The sequence below is a fragment of the Centropristis striata genome, chromosome 15, assembly GCF_030273125.1.
Source record: "Centropristis striata isolate RG_2023a ecotype Rhode Island chromosome 15, C.striata_1.0, whole genome shotgun sequence".
Taxonomy (NCBI): Eukaryota; Metazoa; Chordata; class Actinopteri; order Perciformes; family Serranidae; genus Centropristis; species Centropristis striata.
The window spans coordinates 1,665,742-1,690,943 of NC_081531.1; the positions used below are offsets into that span (position 1 = coordinate 1,665,742).

Here is a 25,202-nt window from a genome sequence, read left to right on the forward strand (position 1 = left end):
GCTGGTGCTACACTTGGCACATACCATCCCTTGGGCAGGTCACCTAGGTCAACAGAAAACCTATTTGAGAATAGGTGCCAGGTTTTACTGGCCAAAAATGTACTGTGATGTGCAACATTTCTGTAACACATGTCCAAAGTGCCAAATCACAAGCAAGAGCAGAACCACACAAGCACCGTTACAGCCTCTGCCCATTATTAGCACCCCTTTCCAGAGGATTGCCATGGACATTGTTGGCCCAGTGGAGAAGAGTAGCTCTGGACACCAGTACATCCTCGTCATCTGTGACTATGCAACAAGATTCCCAGAAGCATTTCCCCTACGCAACATCAAAACCCCTAAGATCATTAATGCCCTTGTTCAGCTGTTTTCCCGTGTAGGTGTTCCAGAGGAGATCATCACGGATCAAGGGACCAACTTTACATCTGGTCTGATGAAGCAGCTTCACAAGGAACTGGGCATCAAGGGCATTCGGACAACACCACACCACCCACAGACTGATGGACTTGTCGAGCGGTTCAATCAAACACTGAAACAGATGCTCCGTAAGTTTGTGTCAGATACAGGACGTGACTGGGATAAGTGGTTACCTTTTGTCTTATTTGCCTACAGGGAGGTACCACAAGCTTCAACAGGGTTTTCCCCATTCGAGCTTCTTTATGGCTGGCCAGTACAGGGGCCCTTGGACCTACTGAGGAAGGAGTGGGAAGCAGCCAAGAATCCTGTTTCTGAGGGGATCCTGTCCTATGTGCTGCAGATGCGGGACCGTCTTGAGAGGTACCACGAGGAGGCAAGAGAGAACCTGGAAAAAGCCCAGAAGGACCAGAAAAGGTGGTATGACCAGAGAGCTCGCCAGAGGGAGCTAAGACCTGGCCAAAAAGTCCTGATTCTTCTTCCTTCAAGCACCAGCAAACTCCTCGCAAAATGGCAAGGACCGTACCAGGTACTGAGAAGGATGGGACCAGTGACTTATGAGGTGTCTCACCCTAACAAAGGTAAAGAGAAACAAGTATATCACGTAAACCTCCTTAAGGAGTGGAAGGAGCGGGAGGCCTCTCCAACCAAAGTGATGTTGGCGCGACAGGTACAAGAGGAAGATGATGAGGAGGAAAATGACCTGCAGCAGCTGACTCAACCAAAAGCCCTCAACCTCGAGCATCTATCATTACATCAGCAGGAAGATCTCAAGGGGCTTTTTGAGGGACTGCCTGGGCTATTCCAGGAAGGGCCAGGCCAGACTACCCTCATCCAGCATACCATCCACCTGAAAGACCAAACTCCAGTGAGACAGCGCCCTTATCGTGTTCCAGAACGGCTGGTGAGTCCACTGAAGAAGGAAATCAAAAGTATGCTTGACCTGGGTGTTATCGAACCATCTGAGAGTGAGTGGTCCAGTCCGATGATTCTGGTGCCCAAGAAGGATGCAACTCTACGACCCTGCATAGACTTCCGAAAGGTAAATGCCATCTCATCCTTTGATGCCTATCCTATGCCAAGAATAGATGACCTAGTGGAGCGCATAGGAAAGGCCAGATTCATCACCACATTAGATCTGTGTAAAGGCTATTGGCAGATTCCATTAGAGGAGACCTCCAAACAGTACACTGCCTTTCGTACCCCATTTGGTCTGTACCAGTTTACAGTGATGCCGTTTGGTCTTCATGGAGCACCTGCGACATTCCAGAGGTTGATGGACACCATGCTCAGAGGTTATGAGGCTTTCAGCTCCGCCTACCTGGATGATGTCGTGATCTTCAGCTCCTCATGGGAAGAACATCTCCAACAGCTTCGACAGGTCTTGGTTCGCATTGAGAGAGCAGGTTTGACACTCAATGCACAGAAGTGTCAGTGGGGTAAGGGTGAAGCACAGTACCTTGGGTTTCAGCTTGGAAAAGGTCAAATACAGTACAGTACAGTACAGTAGATTCATACCTCAGTTTGCTACCCTTGCTACGCCTCTCACTAACCTAACTTGCAAATCTGCATCTAATCCTGTGAAGTGGTCCCATGAATGTCAACAGTCCTTTGACTCCCTCAAGGACAAAATGTGTTCCTCTCCTGTTCTTTGCAGTCCTGATTTCGAGAGGCCCTTTGTTGTTCAGGTGGATGCTTCGGATCTGGGGATTGGAGCTGTCCTGACACAAGGAGAAGAGGAACAAGAGAGACCGGTGTTGTACCTCAGTCGTAAGCTGCTACCTCGAGAGACCAGGTACTCCACCATTGAAAAAGAATGTCTTGCCATTAAATGGGCCTTGGATAGCCTACGCTATTATCTTCTGGGAAGAGTGTTTACTCTAGAGACTGACCACCGAGCCCTAACATGGATCAACACCATGAAAGACCACAATGCCAGAATCACACGGTGGTACCTTGCCTTACAACCCTTCAGTTTCAGGATCCGGCACAGAGCTGGCAAGATGAACCTGATGGCGGATTACCTGTCCCGGTTCTCTACCATGGCTACTCCAGGAGAGGGGGAAGGTAATGTGGCAGATCACCCTGCCTATATCACAAAATCATAACTGTGCAGTTAAGAGTAGCCTGCTATCTTTTAGCTATAGCCTGGTGGGTGCACACACTGGGGTTAGAGCTAGAAATAGTGGTCATGAACACTTACAGTTTATGTACATTTGTTATGCATTATTTTCTTACCGCCCGCAGTACTTCCTGGTTGGTGAAAGGACCCGAGGACAGTGAATGCTGCCCTTTTATTTGCCTGTGTGGCATGTTGGACATAATTGGGCCAAACCAATGTTTCTTTTTTGTTCCTCTTTGTTTCAGGGCTTATTGGTTGAAATATTGCTGTAGAATATTTATCACCATGTTGAAATAAGACTGAAATATTTGAGTGATGTCCAATGTATTTGATGTCCAATGTATTTGAATGTATTATGTATTATTTAATGGCCTGGAATGGTCTGTTCCAGAGGGAGGAGCTTAGACTATATATTGGGAGATTTTTTTGCTCACTGAGGGTAGTCGCTGGGGGACTGCTGAGCTGTGCTGACCCTCCTGTGTAGAAAATATATTACATTTTTTTTGATGTTTTGAAAGTTTTTCTTTGATGTAAATAGTTCTTGTGGTTGACCATAATAAATGGGATTTTTTGCACCTACATTTTTTTTGACTGCGGCTTGTCATTCTTTTTGTAAGGCAGTTTTCCCTTACAAATTGGTTTTTGGGGGAATTTTTCCAGTATGCCAAATGGCAACATACCCTCACTCAGAGCCAGAGTGTGACAGTATGTCTGTAAAGAGGAGACTCGTGTGGACCCATAGAACCCATTTCCATTCAGATACCTTGAGGTCAGGGGTTAAGGAACCCCTTTGAAAGTGGTCATTTAGGTTCATCAAATGCACAAAAGTTTCAGCTTTCCAGTCAGCCCGATTTATGCAGCTCACAGACTGTTTAGGGACCCCGGAAGGCACAAAGATTCACATAAAATTGAATGCATGAGAAAAAGTACGTGGTTTTTGCCTTAATCTGCATGTTTTCTGTCTCAAATTGCATGTTATCAGCATAAAGTGGGCACGTCTGTAAAGAAACAGGAACAGAACAGAAACCTTTATTGTCATTGCACAGGGTAGTACAACGAAATTTGCCATCAACCCGTCCAAAACGTATAAAACACACACAAACAATATGACCGAGGTGATTAGGACAGGAAGACAGAGATGAAGAGAAAGAAATACAGCACAACATGAGGGAAGGAAATCGTCAGTTTTTCCATAATATGTAGCCAAACTTCACTACTACTATTACTTCACTTCCTTCCCCACAAGATATCATGACACGTTTGGTCAAAGGATTCATTCGATCTTCTAGCGGTGTATGACAGCAGGCATAGCTCTGAGACAGGAAATCATTCACGTTGCACCATCACGTATGGTAACTACAAAGTTGTCCTACAAAATTGTCTCCGGTACTGCTCCTACCTACCTGAACACCCTGATTCAGACATATGCTGCCTCACGACCGTTGCGCTCTTCCAATGAACGGCGCCTGGCTCTGCCCCCCGTTGGTCCAAGACAATCCAGACTCTTTGCACTTCTTGTTCCCCGCTGGTGGAACACACTACCAGTTCTACCAGAGCAGGGGCGTCCCTCTCTACCTTTAAAAACCTCCTGAAGACCTTCGGAGAGCATCTTCTCTCCTAGCACCACACCATAGTTCTACTCCTTAAAGAATTGTCACTAGCACCTATTGATGCACTAATAGCTCTTACTGCACTATACCTTGATTGTTTGCTTTGATCTTCCTGTAAGTCGCTTTGGATAAAAGTGTCTGCTAAATGACTAAATGTAAATGTAACTGTTGACTCTCTGTGATCCTCTTTCAGTATGAACAACCAAACATTCAACATGGATCTGCTGCAGCTGGAGGGGTTAAAGGTCACGGCTTCCTCCTCCATCCTCGCCTTCGTCCTCTTCCTCCTCATCTACGTCTTCATCATGGTGTCCAACCTGGGCCTGGTGGTGCTGATCTTCATGGAGCGCAGCCTGCAGCAGCCCATGTACCTGCTCGTCTGCAACATGAGCGTTAACGACGCGTTCGGGGCGACGGTCGTCATCCCTCGCCTGCTGAGCGACATCTTTATTCCAGCCGGCGAGCGGTTTATCTACTACATCGACTGCGTCATTCAGGCGTTCTGCGCTCACTTTCACGGCGCCACCTCCCACACCGTGCTCATGATCATGGCGTTCGACCGCTACGTGGCCATCTGCAACCCGATGCGGTACACCACCATCATGACCGGCAGGATGGTGGCGGCGCTGTCGGTGGCGGCGTGGGTGGTGGCGTTTGTCTTGATTGCAGTCAATGTCGGCCTCAGCGTGCGCCTCTCACGCTGCAGGTCAGTTGTAGTACACCCGTTCTGCGATAACGCATCTTTGTTCAAGCTGTCCTGCGAGAACGTCCTCATAAACCACATCTACGGGCTCATCAGCTCCATGGGCACGATGTCCGTGTCCCTGTGCAGCGTGGCGCTCACCTACCTGAGGATCGCCATCGTGTGTCTGAGCAGCAAGAACACCTCCGTGAACAGTAAAGCTCTGCAGACCTGCGCCACCCATCTGCTGGTCTACGTCATCATGCTGTTTTCTGGCTTCGTCATCATCACCCTGCATCGGTTCCCTCACTTGTCGGACGAGAGGAAGCTGGCGTCCATCCTGTTCCACGTGGTTCCTCCGTCCATGAACGCCATTATCTACGGACTGCAGATCAAAGCAGTCAGACAAAGGGTTATGATTATATTTATCAGGAAGAAAATAGCTGTGTCAGAGGTCAAATGACATTAATGATCAAATTGTTGTCAAATTGATGAAGATTTTTTCTCACTTTGCTTGTGTTTTGTGTATTTGCATGTGTTTTCTTAAGTCACAATGCTGTGAGCTCTCAGGGCCACCGTACACATGTGTACCTACATATGGAGGTCTGTGTCTTTATTAGGCAAACTAATAACAAAAGCACACATTTGCTGCGCTGCAATCTAACAATGTTTCATTACAAGTAGAATTTATTTGTGATTCAAAGTGTCACAAGCCATTCCTCTGCTAATTATCGTCTCTCCTCCCCTCGGCTCTCTCTCCCTGCCGGCCACTCCCACCTCATCAGCCAACTCTGTTCACCTGTTCAATCAGGTGCTCCTCATCAGTAATCAAGCCACTATTTAAGCCTCTCTGGTTCACACACTCAATGCCAGATTGTCCTTATTCTCCATGAAAGACTCTCCAGCATTTTCCTTTGGACTGATCTCCTGTTGCCGACCCTGCCTACCTCTGACTAACCTGCATCGTTGTTCTCCTTGTAAACTATTCATCTCTCTGTCTCGAACCATGATCTCTGTATTAATCCTTCCTGGTGTTTCTGCAAACTGTTTATTTGGATCCAAAACTGCATAATAATGACACAAATGAACTCCATTTACACAAGCAATTGAAGAGGAATTTAAGCTATAAATGCATTCTTGTCAAATATTTTATTTGAGATTCTGTTGAATTTGAGAAGAAGAATTCTGCAGGACTGTGTAAAGGTTTCTCAGCTCAGAGAAAAAAATATTTAGCCCACACTAAAATCTACAGAGATTATCCTCAATTATTTTATAGGGTTTTTTTTTTTATCTCTAATTCTCTCATTGACACATATGGATGTATTGCGGTTTCATGATAATGTTTCACAGATTTTAATTGATTAATCTTGTGGTGTTGTAATTGAATATTCATCTGTTAAAAAGTATTAAACATCATGCTGGATATTTAATAAAAGCTTTTATTGCATTTTATCTTGTTTTGTTTGTTATTGTTTTTTTCAAATCAAAGAACAAGATGGACATTTTATGTTTTTTGCTACTCCTTTATTTGTTTATATTTTTTAAGAAAAGCCCTCAGGTATGTTGACTGTTAGTAGGATTGTCATGTTACATAATTTCCACCATTGTTTCTTTTTTTATTCCAACCTTTATTGTTTATATTTTCCCTGTCTTGAATTGTTCATTGTCCAGCACTTATGAAAGCCCATTTCCATCAGTTATAAAAATGAAAACTTGGCTTTGTTCAGATTTTTTGGCCCATATTAAAAGTCATAATTATGAGATAAAATTATATAATTATGAGATAAATAAAAAATATGAGAAAAATAGCACACACGTATGGTCTGTGGTTGTAAAAAAAGGTTGCTGTTTCTGTGGATTTATGTTGTAAAACCACTGACCTAGGTTTGGGGCAAAAAACTTCTGGTAAGGTTATAAAAGACAGTTTAAACAATAAGTAAATGTACATAAATGCCTGAAGTGAAGTAGTTACAAGGAAAAATCTAGAGCATGGGTCTCAAACTTTTGTGTCTTTTTAAAATAAATTTGTGTCTTTTTTTGTATTTATTGTCTCCTTTTTTTTGTAATTTTGTGTATTTTTTGGGTCATTTTGTGTCTTTTTTGTCATTTTGTGTCTTTTTTGGGTCATTTTTTAGTAATTTTGCATCTTTTTTTTGTCACTTTTATACTGCCTCTAGCGGCCCCCACGTAATTTGAGTTTGAGACCCCTGATCTAAAGAACTGTAGAAGGAAACAAAGAAACATGTCCACATTTCTACTTTTTGCAGTTTTAATGTTTAAAGTTTCGGGTCACAGATTTACTCCAGAATCACAACGTTGGTGCAGCTTTTTTCATGTGGAACATATGTGAGAGGCTCCTGTGTATTTCCTGAGACTGGAGGCCGTAGATGAGGGGGTTCAGGCTGCCGGGGACGACGTTGAACAGAATGGCTGAAATCTTGCGGTACTCTGCGTACTGAGGGAAGCGATGCAGGATGATGAGGATAAACCCGCTCACCAGCATGATCAGATACAGAATCAGATGAGTGCTGCAGGTCTTCAGGGCTTTACTGTTCAAAGACTTGTTCTTGTTGATGACGCAGGCGGCCGTGATTTTAGAATATGTGAGGATGATGACGCCGATGGAGGAGGAGAGCAGCACGACGGTGAAGGTGAGGCCGTAGATGTTACTGATGAAAGAATTCTCACAGGAGAGTTTAAAGAGCGAGGGGTTGTCACAGTACGGGTTCATGATCAGAGTCCTGCATCGGTTCAGTCGAATGGTCAGACCGAGCAGGACGGCGACCAAAACAAATGCCGATCCCCAGGCGGACAACGTCAGCGTCACCACCATCCGCCGGTTCATGACTGTAGTGTAGCGCAGTGGGTCACAGATGGCCACGTACCTGTCGAATGCCATGATCATGAGCACGGTGTGAGCGTTGGTGCCAAACATGTGCGTGGTGAACGCCTGCATCAGACACTCGTAGTAGTGAATGAGGCGCTCGGACGGCGGCACCAGGATGTCGGCGATCACCCGAGGAACCAGGAGGGAGTTTCCCATCACGTCGTTTAGCGAGAGGTTGCAGAAGAGCAGATACATCGGCTGGTGGAGGTTCCGATCCGTCCAGATCAGGATCACGATGCCCACGTTGGCGACTAAGATGAAGGTGTAGGCCAGCAGCAGGAACAAGAAGACTGTGTACTTGTTGGTCTTGGTGACACTTAACCCCTCGAGCTGCAGAGTGAGGCTGTTGTACGTAAAGTTTTCCATCTGAGAGAGGAGGGAGAGAGGAGCGGGAAACATGATGCAAACATAATAGTAATGTACATAAAATGAACCGTGATGTCGACAGTTTGGGCCTCATGTGACATGTTCTGGTTCCTTTGTAAAGTCTTGATTGGTGACATACCACCAAACCTCAGCAATTTATTAAACTGGTCAGATTATCAAACACGCTCTAGTGATTGATGCTTAACGCTCAATGTTCCCCGGACAAATACTGAATTTGGAAAAACTGCTTTCAGTTTTTCTGCTGCATCTACCTGGAACATCTGACAACATTCACTCAAACTCAACACAATTATAACTAACTTATAACTTATAACCAAAACTAAACTATGATAACCAATAACTAAACTATGATAACCAATAACTAAACTATAATAACCAATAACTAAACCATGATAACCAATAACTTTGCCTTTCACTCTAACTGTTTTTAATGTTTTTGCATGTGCTTTTTCTGTATTGTTTTGTGTTTTCTCTGTAATCTCAACATCATTGTAAATGAGGGGTTGCCCTCAATGATTCCTTCAGAAAATAAATAAAAGATAAATGAAAATGAAAAATGTAACATTTTCATATTCTTTTCTTAACTTTCTCTCACTCTGTAATTTATATATTCACATACCATATTTTCAAACTCAATCACTTCAAAGTAATGAAATATCAATTATGTTGGGGATAAAACTGCACATGAAACCTCAAACAGATCAAAGAACACTCAAACTGTGCTTGTGCAAAAGAGAAATTTCAATCAGTTCTTAAGGATAAATCTTACATCTTAAATCACTCGTACAACACAGTGAAACCTGTAAACACAAGACGTCCTGCTGTAAAAGCTTCAGCAGCTTGTTTCCTGAACCACATGTCCTCCTCATTTTACCTCTTAGATGTTAGATTTGGAACCAACATTTACAATTCTTCACTAAGCATGATTGTGTTCTGAAAGGAAAAGAACATCAAATAATGATCAGGCCATATGCTGGAAAAAAAGAGATACCAACAGTGCATGATCAACATGTTTTAAACCTCTGAACTTCAGGAGATTTTGGTTCAAATTTGTCAACTTCCTCTGCATTCATTTCTGTCTCTGTTTAGCATCTTTCAGTCTGTCCTTACATCACATCATGGCTCCTTTTTCTCCACACAGACTAGCTATCAGTCTGATTTTTCATTGTATTTTAAATAACAAAGTATAAAGCTGCCAGGAACCCAAAATACAAACAAAAATCACAGGTTTCTATGGAAAAGTACAATTTTTTACCATTTATACACAAAAAAACAGCATAAACATGAATACATAATAAAACTACAAAACTGTCACATTTATGTTTCTAGACCATTTTTAAAATGTGAATTTCCTTTCTACAATGAAAACTATTACTATTTTTAAATTACGTGCAAATAGACTCTGTGAAAGCTCCTATGATTGAACTTTAACTAGCTTTCTCAGCTCGTCTACATATCAGATATAAATAAAGTTATTACTGTAAATAAAACATGTGTATTTTCAATAAATAGATGGACTCCAGAGTGTTAACTGGTAAATACATGCAGAATGAGAATGAGTCAGAAACTAAAACAGCCCAAGGGATAAAAACAATAATCTTGAACAATATGAAGCAGCTTTCTAGCCTTTTTTTTGTATCAACAGCAGATCAAATCAAAGGCTTTACATTACTGGAGGTAGAGACCCCACCATGGAAAAATGCATTGTTGCATGTAAAATATAGTCAGAATAAATGAGTAGTTACTCCAAAGTAAAGTTAGTGAAGATCAAATGCATTCAAACAATGTCACGTATTAATGCCTTAACTTACTTAATAATAATTAATAAACAAAAACACTTTGGCACTTAATATCTGTCTTTACATTGAGCTGCTGTAGAATCCAGTTGGCACCAGTAGAGCCAAAACAAACAGATAAAGAGAGAACATTTATATTTCGTAGTTGCACATTTGTTTGATCTCACATTTTCTATTTTTAAATTAGATTTCACTCAAAACTTTTCAGCTGCCAGCATAAAATCTAATCATTTTTATCATTAAAAGCTGAAATCAGTGCAGATGAATAATAAAACAGAAAACCAGCAATAAGTACCTTTGTATCCAGCTCGACAGTCTTCAGGACTTCTTCTCTTCTGGATGTCTCCTCGCTGGAGTTTGTTTTATGATCGTCGTTTCCTCTGAGAAAACTTGCATCAGTCCCCAAGAAGACATTATGTCACCTTCATGGGACCAATGAGAACGAGCTTGTTGGATGGAAGTTCATCATAAACAATTTGTGTTTTTATCCAGATACTGGAACACACAGACCACAAACATATCTGCAACTGTAGTTGATAACATTTTTACTCAACGTTCACTCTTCATGAATCATTTTTACAACAGATTGTAGAGAAATTTGTGTCCGTCGAAGACATCCGATTCTGGAATCAGTGGGAGGAACAGATTTGTCTCAGTGAGCCTGAATGTGACAGCAACTCCAACCAACTGTCCCATAGAGACGAATGAGTAATGGGACCAGAAATGTATAGAAGAAAACAGAAAAACACAGTTTTCTAACCTGTAATGATGCTCACATTTTTTTTACTACAGGCATGAAACTTCCATCTATGTGTTCAGCAGAGACTTTTCTTTCTGATGAGACTAGGAGTTTGAGAGGTACGATCTCCAATCAATTACCTTTGTCAGCTGTTAGATATTGTGTATCAGGATGAGACAGGCCTTCAAAGTAAAGGCCCAGCAGGGTGTCTGTCAGGGCTGGACTGGCCATCTGGCATACCGGGCAAATGCCTGGTGGGCCGGCAAGACTTTTGGGCCAAACGACTTGAAAAAACAAAAAAACAAAAACTTTTTTTTTTTTTGGTTGACTGATTTCCCAATGGCCGATAAAACAGGTAGAGGGAGGGCCGAAGGCCAAGGCCCCCTCCTCCTCGGCCCCATCGGCTGTCAATCAATCAATCAGTCACGGCTCAGCCAGAAAATAAAAATGTAAAAGAAATGCATAGAAGTAGCGGAGAAATTAAGAGAAAAACAAACAACAAGCTCTTCAGGCAGATGCTGCAAAATGCGTCAAACTATCTGAAATGTTCGGTGATGCGGCAGCAGGAGCTGACTCAGCATGGCGCCGCCAGGTGATGATGGAGGAATTAACCTGTAGGGAGTCTATGGGAGAGAGAGGTGGAAAGATGGCAGCACCCGGCAACATGCGGTAAGAAGCGATAAATATTTCGCTGCCTGGCTCAAATATCATGAAGTCAGGTTAATAACTTTATTTTGTTAGCTTGCTAACTTTTTGAACAGAGTGTGTGTAGTTTGCTTCATCATCAATGTATCGTGTATAGACCGCGTCTTGTTTACAAACAGTAACAGATGCGCCAGGAGGCAAGAACACAGTTTCTGCTGCCTCCATTACGATTAGCACGTCTGAACTTTTAATGAAGTTTAACAGTTTAACTTAATGACTTAATTGGTTGAAGTTCTTTGACTGGCACTGCTAGGCACTGCTAACATGCTAGGCTAGCTGTTGTTACCAGTTTAACATGCTAGTGTCTCTTCCTAAATTCATGTTGGTCAGTTCTGTTAGTGTTTGAAGCTGATTAGCTGTTGTCTGTGCTAGCTTGATCAGTGGTTGATAGATCTGGAGGTGATAAACAGACGAGCAGTTGGACGTGAATATTATGATTTCAGTGTGACAGTGTTAAATTTGCTAGTAGCACATTTCTGTGCAGGCTAATTTGCTCACCCAAAGGGATCTTTTTAGATATGTAAACATTTGTTTCTTGAGAATTAGTAGAACACCATTTTAAAGTGAGCATGGAGTTTCCACTGTACTTTTACAGTACTGTGTGTTATTTCATTTTTTCCTGCAGGCCTATTATCTTGCTTTGTTGTGCTGCATGTTATTGCATTTATATTAAAAAGTTAAATGTATCTATTCTGACGTCCTGTGTTTTGACACTCTAGGATGAGGGCCGTCTAATGTAGCCTAAATGTAGTGTAGTGTGGAGTGATATAGTTCAGATATTTACATGGTTAGGAGAGCACTAAGATACTTGGTGAGTTATCAGTTGTGGTGGGCCAGTCGGGGCAAAAATGCCAGGGCTGATTTTTTGTCCCATACCAGCCCTGGTGTCTGTGTGTTTACAGGAATCTTGGGATGAACCTAGTTTTTTATAGAAACAAGTAGTTTATGACACTCTGATGTACTTGACGCAATGAGTATTGAAGTAACGAGTAGTTTTGTATAATAAAAGCCTGAGAGATAACTGTGTCTTAACGGGACACAACAGACATATTTTTCAAAGTAAAAGCCCCTCAGAGTAAGTGTATCTTAATAGGCATATATATATCATAATAATAACATTTGTAGAGAGACCATGTTGACCTCAAATTACCTTGGTCAAAAACAGGTACATCTTAAAATTCACCAGGGAAGTGACAAAACAAATAGTCAAACTATCGCATTCATCCATCGGCCCAAACCTACATCAGAGTCTTCTGGGTCTACATCATCTCAGAGTCGAGATCAGGAATTTAAATTACACCACCACCTATTTGTGTATGTTTTCCCAGACTTTTTCACTTTGCCATATTTCGGGAGAACAGTGTCCACTTTGCAATGAACTCACGGGAATTATTCACATCAGAATTTAACATTTTATGTTTTGTTAACAGGTAAAATATTTAACTGAAGTTTAATTAATTGATGCATTTACAATTTTTAAATTATGTTTTTAAAAAATGTGACCAATCAAACAATTTACATTAAGCTTAAAGCAAAAAAAACAACAAACATGTTTCAAATACAATAAGGTAGCCTGGTTTATAAGTTTATACATTCGGTAATCGTTTTGTCTTCAACTTTAACTCTCTGAACTCCAAGAAGCAGTTTCAGGGACCTTTACTCACAGTGGCCACTGCAATATATAACATCGAGATAAAATCTATAAGTCCTGCAGCTCAATGGAAACGATGGCTAGAGTGTGTTTTTACAGTTTCTTTCTGCGATTTCTTTGGAAGAAGACATACTTTTCTGGGGTTCAGAGGGTTAAACACAACTTTAAAACTCAGGGTAACGGTGTTATTTTTTTTTGATCTGAATAATGTTGACAAGGATCTGTAGATTTCTGCAGACTGTATGCCATAAATAATGGGGTTGAGGCAGCCGGGGACGATGTGAGACAGAACGGCAGACAGTTTTCTGTATTCAGAGTAATGAGGGAAGCGATGCAGAATAATGACAATTAATGCACTGATCAGCACGACGAGATACACAACCAGATGAGTGCTGCACGTCTTTAAGGCTTTACTGTTCAAAGACTTGTTTTTACTGGTGAGACAGACGACTGTAATCTTAGTGTAGGTGAGAACCATGCTGCCTATGGAACCTGTGAACAGGATGACAGTGAAAGTGAGGCCGTACACATTATTAATAAACACATTCTCACAGGAGAGTTTAAACAGAGAGGCATTGTCACAAAAAGGGTTTGAGATCAGAGTTCTGCATCGGTTCAGTCGAATGGTCAGACCCAGCAGAATCCCGACCAAAACAAGTGCTACTCCCCAGGCAGAAACTGTCAGCTTGATCACCATTTTGTTGGTCATTATGGCAGCATAGTGCAGGGGATTACAGATAGCCACATATCTGTCAAAGGCCATAATCATCAGCACTGTGTAAAAACAGGTGGCGAACATGTGTGTGGTGAAAGCTTGCACTACACACTCATAATAACTGATGAGACGCTCAGATGGAGGCTGCAAGATACCTGAAAGCAAACGGGGCATCATGATTGAGTTCCCAACAATGTCATTAACTGGCAGGTTGCAGAAAAGCAGATACATGGGCTGGTGAAGGCTTTTGTCAATGAAAATCAGGACTACAATGCCAACATTCGTAATCATTATAAAGAGGTAGGAGAAGAAGAAGAAAAGAAAGACAGGGTACATCGAGTATTTAGAAACTTTTAAGCCCTCCAACTGCAGTGTGAAGCTGTTGAATGTGAAGTTTTCCATCAACCTGAAACAAACAGGAAGCCAGTATAAACTTTGAGCACATGATGTAGTTCACCAAAAGATTAAAGCTACACAAACTAAAGTGAAAGAATTATATTTCAAAAATTGTCATTAAAAATTAAAGAAAGACCATTACTGTTCAGTAATACCTTCTTGAGTCTTTTGTCTGGCTCCAGGCTGTTTGTCTTTGTTGGTTGGTAACATCCAAAGAAGGTCTCTCTCCTTCTTACAGTTTCTTATAGTTACACTTTGATTCTTGGGGGAGCCATTCCATGTCAAACACATGAAATCATTCAACATTATGTAATCATGATGGCTTTAATCCTCATGGTTAAGAGTTATAGTAGTCCAACCAGCTTTAAACCATTAAATAATAGCATAATTATGAAATTGTTCAAATCAAAATAATCTTCAAAACATGAAGTACTATATGAACTACAAAATGCATTTGCTGCAGAAAAAGTGTGTTAATGCTGAAAGCTAAACAGCTGATGATGAATTGCAATGCTGGCCTACATGTTTTAGAAGGTGAAGTAAAAGACCCATTCCCACATTTCTAATTATTCCTAAGTTATAAGAATGAAAAGTTGAATCGTTCCAATTATTTATTTAATGTGAAGAGTGTATAGTGTGTGTGCAGTATGTCTGGAATATGTGTAGATTGCGTCTGTGTATCGAATGGGTGTGAAGTATATGTGTAGCATGTGTCGAGTGTGTGTGCTGTATATGCAGCATGTGTAACATAGTTATCAAAAGGGGCACATGGGTTACAGGCAAAGGGTCATGAAACAAAGATGGCGGTGAGAGGAAGGTCTTTGTTCTGCTTGACCACAAGTTGAGGTTTGGGGGTCAGAGTGAAGGACCATGTGGCAATTTTAAATTCCTCTTTAGAGGCGACCATGGGGCCCCGGCCGGGCTCAGCCCAAAAAAATCACGTGGATCCGCTAACCTGTGGGCCCACCACCCGAAGAGTTAGGCCTAAGGGTCAGGTGCAGGGCGGCAGGCAAAGGCAAGTACCTGGGCGTGCTGACCCCCGGCTCCAGCGGCTCTGGGGATGTAGAACGTCACCTCGCTGGCGGGGAAGGAACTCGGGCTTGTGCGGGAGGTGGAGCAATACCAACTACAAATAGTTGGGCTCACCTCCACGCATAGCGTGGGCTCTGGAACCAAACACCTGGAGAGAAGCTGGACTCGAGGGTGAGAGGCGCCGGGCGGGTGTGGGGATACTCATAAGGCCCCGGATGAGCGCAGCCATGTTGGAGTTCTCTCAAGGAGAAGGTCTTTGACTGTTGTCTTTGTTTATGCACCAAACAGCAGTTCAGACTACCCAGCCTTCTTAGAGTCCCTGGGTGGTGTCCTGGAAGAGGTACCACTCGGGGACTCTATTGTTGGCCAAAGAATGATGATTGATTTCATCATCGTATTGTCAGATCTGTGGCCACATGTTTTGGACACTCGGGTGAAGAGAGGAGCAGAGCTGTCAACTGATCACCACCTGGTGGTGAGTTGGATCAGGTGGCGGGGGAGGCTGCTGGACGGACCTGTCAAACCCAAACGTGTAGTGAGGGTGAACTGGGAACATCTGGCAGAGGCCCCTGTCTGCGGGATCTTTAACTCACAACTCCGGAAGAATTTCTCCAGCATTCCGGATGAGGCTGGGGACATGGAGTCTGAATGGGCCATGTTCAAAGCTGTTGTGGCGGCAACCCAAGAACCCGCTTTTGGACACCAGCAGTGAGGGAGGCCGTCAAGCTGAAGAAGGAGGCCTTTCGGTCTTGGCTGGCTGAGGGGTCTCTGGTACCGCTGCGGCTGTCACTGCACAAAAACTCGGGTATGGGAGGAATTTGGGGAGGAAATGGATGAGGACTTTCGGTCGGCCTCAAAGAGGTTCTGGAAAACTGTCGGGTGACTCAGGATGGGAAAACAGGGCTTGGCCCAAGCTGTGTTCAGTGGGGAGGAGACCTGCTGACCCGACCTGGGCATCTGGACACTGTTGGGCTGTCATGGTTGGCACGCCTCTTCAGTGTCGCATGGAGGTCTGGGACAGTGCCAGTGCAGTGGCAGACCGGGGTGGTGGTTCCCATTTTCAAAAAGGGGGACCAGAGGGTGTTCCAGTTACCATGGAATCACACTGCTCAGCCTCCCCGGGAAAGTCTACTGCAGTGTGCTGAAAAGGAGGCTCCGGCCGATTGTCGACCCTCAGATTCAGGAGGAACAATGCAGCTTCCGTCCTGGCCATGGAACAACGGACCAGCTCTTTACCCTCTGAGACTTCTGGAGGGGTCATGGGAGTTTGCTCATCCAGTCTACATGTGTTTTGTGGATTTGAAGATGGCTTACGACCCTCGGGAATCTTGTGGAGGGAACTGTGGGAATATAGGGTACCCGTCTCGTTGCTACGAGCTATCCGGTCCCTATATAACCAAAGTGAGAGCTGTTTCCACATACTCGGCACAACATCAAACATGTTCCCGGTGGGTGTTGGCCTCCGCCAGGGTTGGATGGAAGTTCATCATAAACAATTTGTGGTCTGTGTGTTCCAGAATCTGGATAAAAACACAAACATATCTGCAACTGTAGTTGATAACATTTTTACAACTTTCACTCTTAAAAAATCATTTTTATAACAGATGGAAGAGAAATTTGTGCTGGTTGAAGACATCCAACTCTGGAATCAGTGGGAGGAACAGATTTGTCTCAGTGAGCCTGAATGTGACAGCAACTCCAACCAACTGTCCCATAGAGACGAATGAGTAATGGGACCAGAAATGTATAGAAGAAAACAGAAAAACACAGTTTTCTAACCTGTAATGATGCTCACATTTTTTTTACTACAGGCATGAAACTTCCATCAACGTGTTCAGCAGATACTTTTCTTTCTGATGAGACTAGGAGTTTGAGAGATACGATCTCCAATAAATTACCTTTGTCAGCTGTTAGATATTGTGTGCCAGGATGAGCCAGGCCTTCAAAGTAAAGCCCCAGAAGGGTATCTGTGTGTTTACAGGAATCTTGGGATGAACCTAGTTTTTTATAGAAACAAGTTGTTGGAGCCAAAATGGGAATCATAATTGTTATAGTTAATTAAGTTAAGTAATTCTGTCTGGCTCCCCCTGTAGGCCAGGATTTTTATTGTATTCACCACCTGATGAAGGGATTTAAATCACCTGTGAAAGAGATGAGTGAGACGGGGAAGCGGGACAGTTTTTTGACCGCAAGTCGCAAATGTTTGTTTAAAAGTAGAGCGAGTTAAGAAGAATTTTTGTTTGAAGCTTTGCTTAATAAAGCACCTTTGTTTAATCTTCTACTCAGCGATTACTTTGTTTTGATGTCGGATTGCGCGTCGTCTACCCCGCACATAGTGGCTTCTAATCTGCCAAAAAGGGCCACTATATCAGGTCAAAAAACTCCGCCAGGACGAAGAGGATAAACCCCGCATCGGAAGGAAAGGCACATCGGAGCGGACAACTTGGACCGGTCGTGAGTAAACGAAACAGTTCACGAATGAACCCGTACACAGCGCTGACAACGTGATGTCGGGATAAATACATAAGATGGTTGCGGTGATTAAAATGGAAGGATGAATTAAATACCTGGCGATCTGTGGATGCAAGCCGTGTAAAATGAAACGGTGTTGCGCTGTATAAAAGGCATTAAGGAGCAGCGCACACTGCGGTCCGTGACACACGTGCATAAAACAAACAATAAACTTCAAAATAAAGTGTATAAATATGTCGGACATACCCGAGAGCGCCGAGACTGCTGCTGACGCAGAAGCAATGTTAAGATCCCTCAAAGCCTCACGCAGAGGGAAACTGGGATCATGCACCAGGAAAATGAATGAAATAAAAACATTGCTTGTGGAAGGTGGAAATGTGGATATTGTGGTGGAAGGTGTGGAAACATTTAATCAAGCTGTCAATCAGTTTAAAACTGTTCATCATTCTGTGCAAAGGCTCCTATCTGAGGAGGAGAGAGAGGAGGATCATGTGGACTGGTATGAGCCACGAATAACAAACTTCAAATATTTTGAGGAAGAGGTTGAAGTGTGGAAAAGTGAACAAATGGCTCAATCAAAAATCAATCCATTTGACAGCATTTCTAATGTGTCTCAAAAATCAAAAGGATCAAAGGCTCAATCCTCTGTGTCATCTGCATGTAAACGAGCTGCTGCAGAAAAGGCTGCTCTGCTGGCCAGGGCGGCAGCATTAAAGGAAAAACACGCTCTAAAACTTCAAGAAACTGAGCTTAAAGCAAAATTGGAACAAATGGAGTTGGACACAGAAATTGCAGCATCAGCTGCTAAAATAAAAGTTCTGCAAATGGATATGGATGAGGAGACTGAACAGGATGCAATGAATGATTATTTGGAAGCCAGCAACATAAAGACCATTGACTTTATGGATCCTGAAGTCTCACCAGTGGAGTTCATGAAAATGGGTGCAGTACCCAAAACACCCTTACATCGCACTGTTGAAACCCTGAGCCTTGGTGGAAATGTGCAGAGCCAACCTAGCCCTCAGACTCCCATAAAGCTATCTAAGCCTTCAAGAGTATGCATCACGGATGAGTTAAGCCACAGCCATGAAACTCATGACAACCTCAGCACAGTGATAAAGGGTCAAGGAAATATTGCCGACCTTATTATAACACAGCAAAGGCTAGCCTTGCTACCGGCTAGGGAAATCACAGCGTTTGATGGTGACCCACTACAATACCAAGTTTTCATTAAAGCATTTGAGCATGTTATCGAGGAGAAAACTAGTAGTAGTCAAGACAGGCTCTACTTCCTGGAGCAGTACACATCAGGTCAGCCCAGGAGCCTAGTGCGCAGCTGTCTCCACATGGACGCACGTCATGGCTATGTTGAAGCTAAGCGGCTATTAAAGGAGCATTTTGGGGATGAAATTAAAATAACCAACGCCTATTTGGAGAAGGCTTTAAATTGGACAGCCGTCAAAGCTGATGATGGAAAAGGGCTCCATGCTTATGCACTGTACCTTAGAGGATGCTGTAATGCAATGACAAGCTTACAGTATATGGAAGAGCTCGATATGCCATCAAACTTAAGGTCGATCCTTTCCAAACTTCCCTACAAGCTGCGAGAAAGATGGCGAACGACTGCCTATGACACTTTGCAGAGAACGAAAGCCAGAGCTAGATTCCATCACCTGGTGGAATTCATGGAAAGGCAGGCAAAAATACTCCTGGATCCACTGTTTGGGGATATACAAGACCACAACCCCCCTAGCAGGAGGATAATTACAAAGCCACAAACTATTCTCAAGTCACCAAAGAACAGAGGCAGCAGCTTTGCAACCATAGTGGAACCATCTAATGAGGAAGACAGCACTGTACCTTCAAATACACCAAGTTGGACCTTTAAGCAACAGCTTCAATGTATTACCCCTGCTTCTTCATGCAGTTTCTGCAAAGCCAAACATGCACTCATCGATTGCCTAAAGTTTAAAGCCCATCCACACAAAGAAAAGGTTGACTTTCTGAAAGTAAATGGCTATTGTTTTGGATGTCTGCTAAGAGGTCATATGAGCAAGAACTGCAGGAGACGGCTGACATGTGACAGGTGTCAAAAGACTCACCCGACCATACTGCATATAGAGAACATCAAAGACACAAACATCAGCCATCAGCCAACGTCCAGCCATCAGCCAACGTCCAGCCCAGCTGAAAGAAAAGCACCAGTCAACAGTGCCCTTGTATCAGCAGGTGAAGCAACTGGGGCCGGTAAGGACCTTGCACTAGCCATTGTTCCCGTCAGAATCAAGGCTGACAAAGGAAACAAGTTCATCTCAACCTACGCTTTCCTCGACCCTGGCAGCTCAGCGTCATTCTGCACCGAGAATCTAATGAGGCAGCTGAGTCCAAAGGCACGCAAAACAACCATTCTCCTAAGAACCATGGGTCAGGAAAGGCCTGTAAGGACTTACGAGACATCAGGATTGGAGATAAGTCACTGGGATGGTAGCACGTGTATTGATCTACCAAAGGTTTACACGCAGGCCAAGATTCCTGTCTCCAAAGAAAATATACCCACCAAAAAGGATCTCGAAAAATGGCCTTACTTGAGCCGGATACAGCTGGACGAGATTGATGCAGATATCGAACTGCTGATAGGGCTCGATGTTCCTAAGGCAATGGAACCCTGGGAAATAATAAATAGCAAAGGCAATGGACCATATGCAGTCAAGACACTGTTTGGATGGGTGGTAAATGGTCCACTCTCTTCTTGTTCTGCTGTGGAATCTGGACCCAGTGTGGTGACAGCCAATCGGATATCGGTCTCCAATCTCAAAGATCTTCTCCTTACGCAGTATAACCACGACTTCTGCGAAAAGGAGTATGATGAAAAGGAAGAAACATCGGATGAGGATAAAAGGTTCATGACAATGGTGCGTAATTCTTTTGTTCTCAAAGATGGACACTACCAGCTGCCTTTACCCTTTCGCGACAAAGACACAGTTATGCCAGACAACTATGCAGTGGCCCAACAACGCACTCTAAATCTCCTCAGGAAGTTTAAGAGAGATGCAGGATATGCCATGGAGTATAAAAGGTTCATGACTGATGTGCTGGAAAAGGGTTATGCAGAAAAGGTGCCACTGGAACAGCTGCATCGTAAGGACGGACAGGTATGGCACATACCTCACCATGGTGTTTACCATCAACAGAAGGGTAAACTAAGAGTTGTGTTCGATTGTGCTGCATCTTTTAAAGGCACTTCTCTAAACCAAGTACTCCTCCAAGGACCCAATCTAACAAACACCCTCATAGGAGTCCTCCTCCGGTTCCGCCAAGAACAGATCGCCTTCATGGCCGACATTGAATCAATGTTCTACCGAGTGCAAGTCCAAGAACATCACAGGGACTTCCTCTGATTCCTATGGTGGCCGGGAGGAGACACCAACAAACCCTTGGAGTCCTACAGGATGAATGTCCACCTCTTTGGTGCTGTGTCTTCCCCTAGCATTGCTAATTTTGCTTTAAGGCAAACTGCAGAAGACAACAGCCACAGGTACAACAGAGAAGTATCTCAGACAATCAGGAACAACTTCTATGTCGACGACTGCCTCATGTCTACAGCCACAGTCGAAGAAGCTATCAAGCTTATCTGTGACCTCAGAGAGGCATGTACACAAGGCGGCTTCTCATTGACCAAATGGGTCAGTAATAGCCGTGAAGTGCTGGCAAGTATTCCAGAACATCACAAAGCCAAGCAATTTAAGGAACTGGACTTGGACAAGGAGAAATTGCCCAATGAAAGGGCTCTTGGGATTGAATGGAACACCGAAAGTGACTCCTTTGCCATCAAGGTTGCCATCAAGGCTAGAGCTCTTACCAGAAGAGGCATCCTTTCGATGGTTAGCTCAATCTACGATCCGCTAGGTTTCCTTTCTCCATTCACCCTTAAAGCAAAACAGATACTCCAAGGACTCTGCAAAGTAAAGTCTGGATGGGACCAAATCATCCCAGAAGAGATCTCCAAGCAATGGCGAAGATGGATCACAGAACTGGAGCAGCTAAGCAGATTTCAAGTGGATAGGTGCATGAAACCTGAGGATTTTGGCCCTATAAGGACTGCACAGCTACATCATTTCAGTGATGCAAGTGAACTAGGTTACGGTACTGTAAGCTACCTTAGGTTCACCAACGCAGCAGGAAGGACCCACATTGTATTTGTGTTGGGAAAATCAAGAGTGACTCCTCTCAAACAGATCACGATACCCAGGCTGGAGCTGACTGCAGCAACCCTTGCAGTGAAAATGGATCGGATGCTGAAGAGGGAGCTACAACAAGAACTCAAGGACTCTGTTTTCTGGACGGATAGCACATCGGTATTGGGATATATCCACAACAAAACAAGAAGATACCATACCTTTGTCGCCAACAGAGTTTCGTTGATCTGCGAGCTATCCCAAGACAAGCAATGGAGACACATTAACTCTAAGGACAACCCAGCTGACGATGTTTCCCGTGGGTTGAACGTAGAGCCATTCTTGAAGTCGGTAAGATGGCTGAAGGGACCTCAGTTTCTAGAGAAGGAGGAAACCGACTGGCCTGAAATCCCAGAGAGACTAGGACAAATCCCTCTAGACGACCCCGAGGTCAAGCGGGAGGTCTCTGCAAACATCGTTAGTGTGGACACTAACCCAACCAGCATGTTGATTGAGTATTACTCATCATGGAACAGACTGAAACGAGGGATTGCATGGATATTAAGGATACGGGCACTTCTCCTCTTACTACATGAACTGAGCCCAGGTTTGACCAAATTCAAGTCCTTGAAGGAAAAGATGAAACATCTTAAGATGGAAACTGGAGCACAGAAGCTGTCTGTGGAAGACATCAGAGAAGCGGAAAAATCCATCATTCGCTTCGAGCAAAGACGCTACCTATCTCAGGAGCTGGCTCACCTGGAGAAAGGTGAACAAGTGAAGGCAAGTAGCTCCATTTGCAAACTAAATCCAATTCTGGATGAGGGCCTGTTGAGAGTGGGAGGGCGGATAAGCAGATTGGCAATGCCGCTAGAGATGAAGAATCCGATTATCCTTCCCAAAGGTTCTCACATATCCATGCTAGTCCTAATCAACATTCATCAGAGAGTTGGGCACTCTGGAAGAAGTCATATGCTCTCCACACTGAACCAAAGATATTGGTTGCCTAGCGCCAACTCCTCAGCCAGAAAGATCGTCAAGAGCTGTGTCTTCTGCCGGCGGATGCAAGCAGCAGCTGGAGAGCAGAAAATGGCTGACCTTCCGGAGGATCGTGTATCTCCAGATCTCCCACCCTTTACACATGTTGGGATTGACTATTTTGGACCCATAAATGTAAAGCGTGGCCGGACACATGTGAAACGCTGGGGAGTGATCTTCACTTGCCTAGTGAGCCGGGCTGTGCATTTGGAAGTAGCAGATTACTTGGACACAGACTCGTGCATTAATGCGCTGCGCAGGTTCATATGTCGCAGAGGACCAGTCACCAGCATACGCACAGACAATGGGACCAACTTTGTTGGAGCGCAGAAAGAGCTGCAGAAATCTCTTAAGGAAATGGATCACCTCAGGATCCAAAAGGCACTACTGAAAGAAGGAGTTAAATGGACATTCAACCCACCCTTTGGAGCCCACTTTGGTGGAGTTTGGGAAAGGCTGATTAAGCCGGTGAAGAAGATCCTGCATTCTGTCCTAAAGGAACAGGTGTTAGATGATGAGACTCTGCAGACTGCTTTGTGTGAGGTTGAGTCTATCATGAACGACAGACCGCTAACAACAGTATCCAGTGATCCTAACGATCTGGAACCCCTCACCCCAAACCACCTCCTTCAACTAAAGGCCAAACCAGTTATGCCCCGGGACTATCTAAAAAGGACGATCTGTATTCTCGGCGGAGATGGAAACAGGCACAGTACCTCGCTGACCTCTTCTGGAAGAGATGGGTAAGAGAGTATCTCCCTATCATGCAGCAGCGAAGTAAATGGCACAGTCCTAAGCGGAACCTTCGCCCTGATGATCTGGTCATAATAGTCGACGACACAGCACCAAGGAACTCTTGGCTCATGGGCCGTGTGGTGAAGGCACTGCCTGGGCCAGGAGGGCTTGTTCGGACTGTCGTAGTGAAAACCAAGAGCAGCATCCTGCAGAGACCTACTGACAAGCTCTGCCTGCTCCTGGAAGCAGGTGACTGAACGTGATGGACGTGGCTGTAACACACACACACCTGCACACATGCCATACATTTCCTTGACTTTGGAACTCCTCATTCCCCATGGATACATGCATGGATTACCTTTGTTCCGAGGATTACTTTTTTTTCTAAGGATTACCTTTTTTCCAAGGATTACCTTTGTTCCTAGGATTACCTTTTTCTTTCCAAGGATTGGATTATTGATAATGAGCTATGGTTTACGAGGAATTATGAACTATGTACCCTGATGAGCTATAAAATGTATGCCATGTTTGTCAATTTACGAAATTGTTTGCTTTTGGCTCCTTATTTAATTGATTAATTGTCTTGCTACCGCGTCAACAATTAGGGGCCGGTATGTTGGAGCCAAAATGGGAATCATAATTGTTATGGTTAATTAAGTTAAGTAATTCTGTCTGGCTCCCCCTGTAGGCCAGGATTTTTATTGTATTCACCACCTGATGAAGGGATTTAAATCACCTGTGAAAGAGATGAGTGAGACGGGGAAGCAGGACAGTTTTTTGACCGCAAGTCGCAAATGTTTGTTTAAAAGTAGAGCGAGTTAAGAAGAATTTTTGTTTGAAGCTTTGCTTAATAAAGCACCTTTGTTTAATCTTCTACTCAGCGATTACTTTGTTTTGATGTCGGATTGCGCGTCGTCTACCCCACACATAGTGGCTTCTAATCTGCCAAAAAGGGCCACTATACAAGTAGTTTATGACACTCTGATGTACTTGGCGCAATGAGGATTGAAGTAACCAGTAGTTTCGAATAATAAAAGCCTGAGAAATAACTGTGTGTAAACGGGACACAACAGACTTGTTGTGTGAGTAAGTAAGTGTATATGTGGTGAATACGGAATAGCTTGTCTACCTGCACTCTTCAATTAATTTGTAATTGATTTTTGTTTGTTTTTCTGTGTTTTTTTTAGTGTTTTTTTAACTGTAATTATGTGTATACATTGTGAAGCATATTGAGTCTGCTTTGTGCATGAAATGCACTCTATAAATAAAGTTGAATTGAATTGAATTGAACTTATTTTTCAAAGTAAAAGCCCCTCAAAGTAAGTGTATCTTAATAGGCATATATATATCATAATAATAACATTTGTAGAGAGACCATGTTGACCTCAAATTACCTTGGTCAAAAACAGGTACATCTTAAAATTCAGCAGGGAAGTGACAAAACAAATAGTCAAAGTATCGCAATCATCCATCGGCCCAAACCTACATCAGAGTCTTCTGGGTCTACATCATCTCAGAGTCGAGATCAGTCATTTAAATTACACCTACCACCTATTTGTGTATGTTTTCCCAGACTTTTTTTGCCATATTTCAGGAGAACAGTGTCCACTCTGGAATGAACTCACTGGAATTATTCACATCAGTAT

General features: G+C 43.5%; 3 protein-coding genes across 4 annotated transcripts; 1 reads left to right on the forward strand and 2 right to left on the reverse strand.

The window, feature by feature from the left end:
- Positions 1-4,219: 4,219 nt before the first annotated feature.
- Positions 4,220-8,645, forward strand: LOC131987184 (olfactory receptor 8H1-like). Of its 2 annotated transcripts, XM_059352372.1 has the most exons (2): positions 4,220-5,240; positions 8,628-8,645. In XM_059352372.1, exons 1-2 carry the CDS (start codon positions 4,341-4,343, stop codon positions 8,643-8,645), a joined length of 918 nt encoding a protein of 305 aa, XP_059208355.1. In that variant the 5' UTR covers positions 4,220-4,340. The 2 variants fall into 2 exon arrangements, with proteins under 2 accessions (XP_059208355.1, XP_059208354.1); XM_059352371.1 differs by lacking the exon at positions 8,628-8,645 and having other exon boundaries at positions 4,220-6,218.
- LOC131987185 (putative olfactory receptor 52L2) lies at positions 7,072-8,084 on the reverse strand. The gene has a single exon (XM_059352373.1). The coding sequence runs from the start codon at positions 8,079-8,081 to the stop codon at positions 7,137-7,139; it is 945 nt and encodes a 314-aa protein (XP_059208356.1). The 5' UTR covers positions 8,082-8,084; the 3' UTR covers positions 7,072-7,136.
- Positions 8,646-11,719: 3,074 nt separating the features above from the next.
- On the reverse strand, positions 11,720-14,110 carry LOC131986926 (olfactory receptor 8G17-like). The gene is made up of 3 exons (XM_059352065.1): positions 13,757-14,110; positions 13,233-13,627; positions 11,720-11,735 (listed from the first exon to the last, which is right to left on the reverse strand). The coding sequence occupies exons 1-3, from the start codon at positions 14,108-14,110 to the stop codon at positions 11,720-11,722; spliced, it is 765 nt and encodes a 254-aa protein (XP_059208048.1).
- Between the last annotated feature and the right edge of the window lie 11,092 nt (positions 14,111-25,202).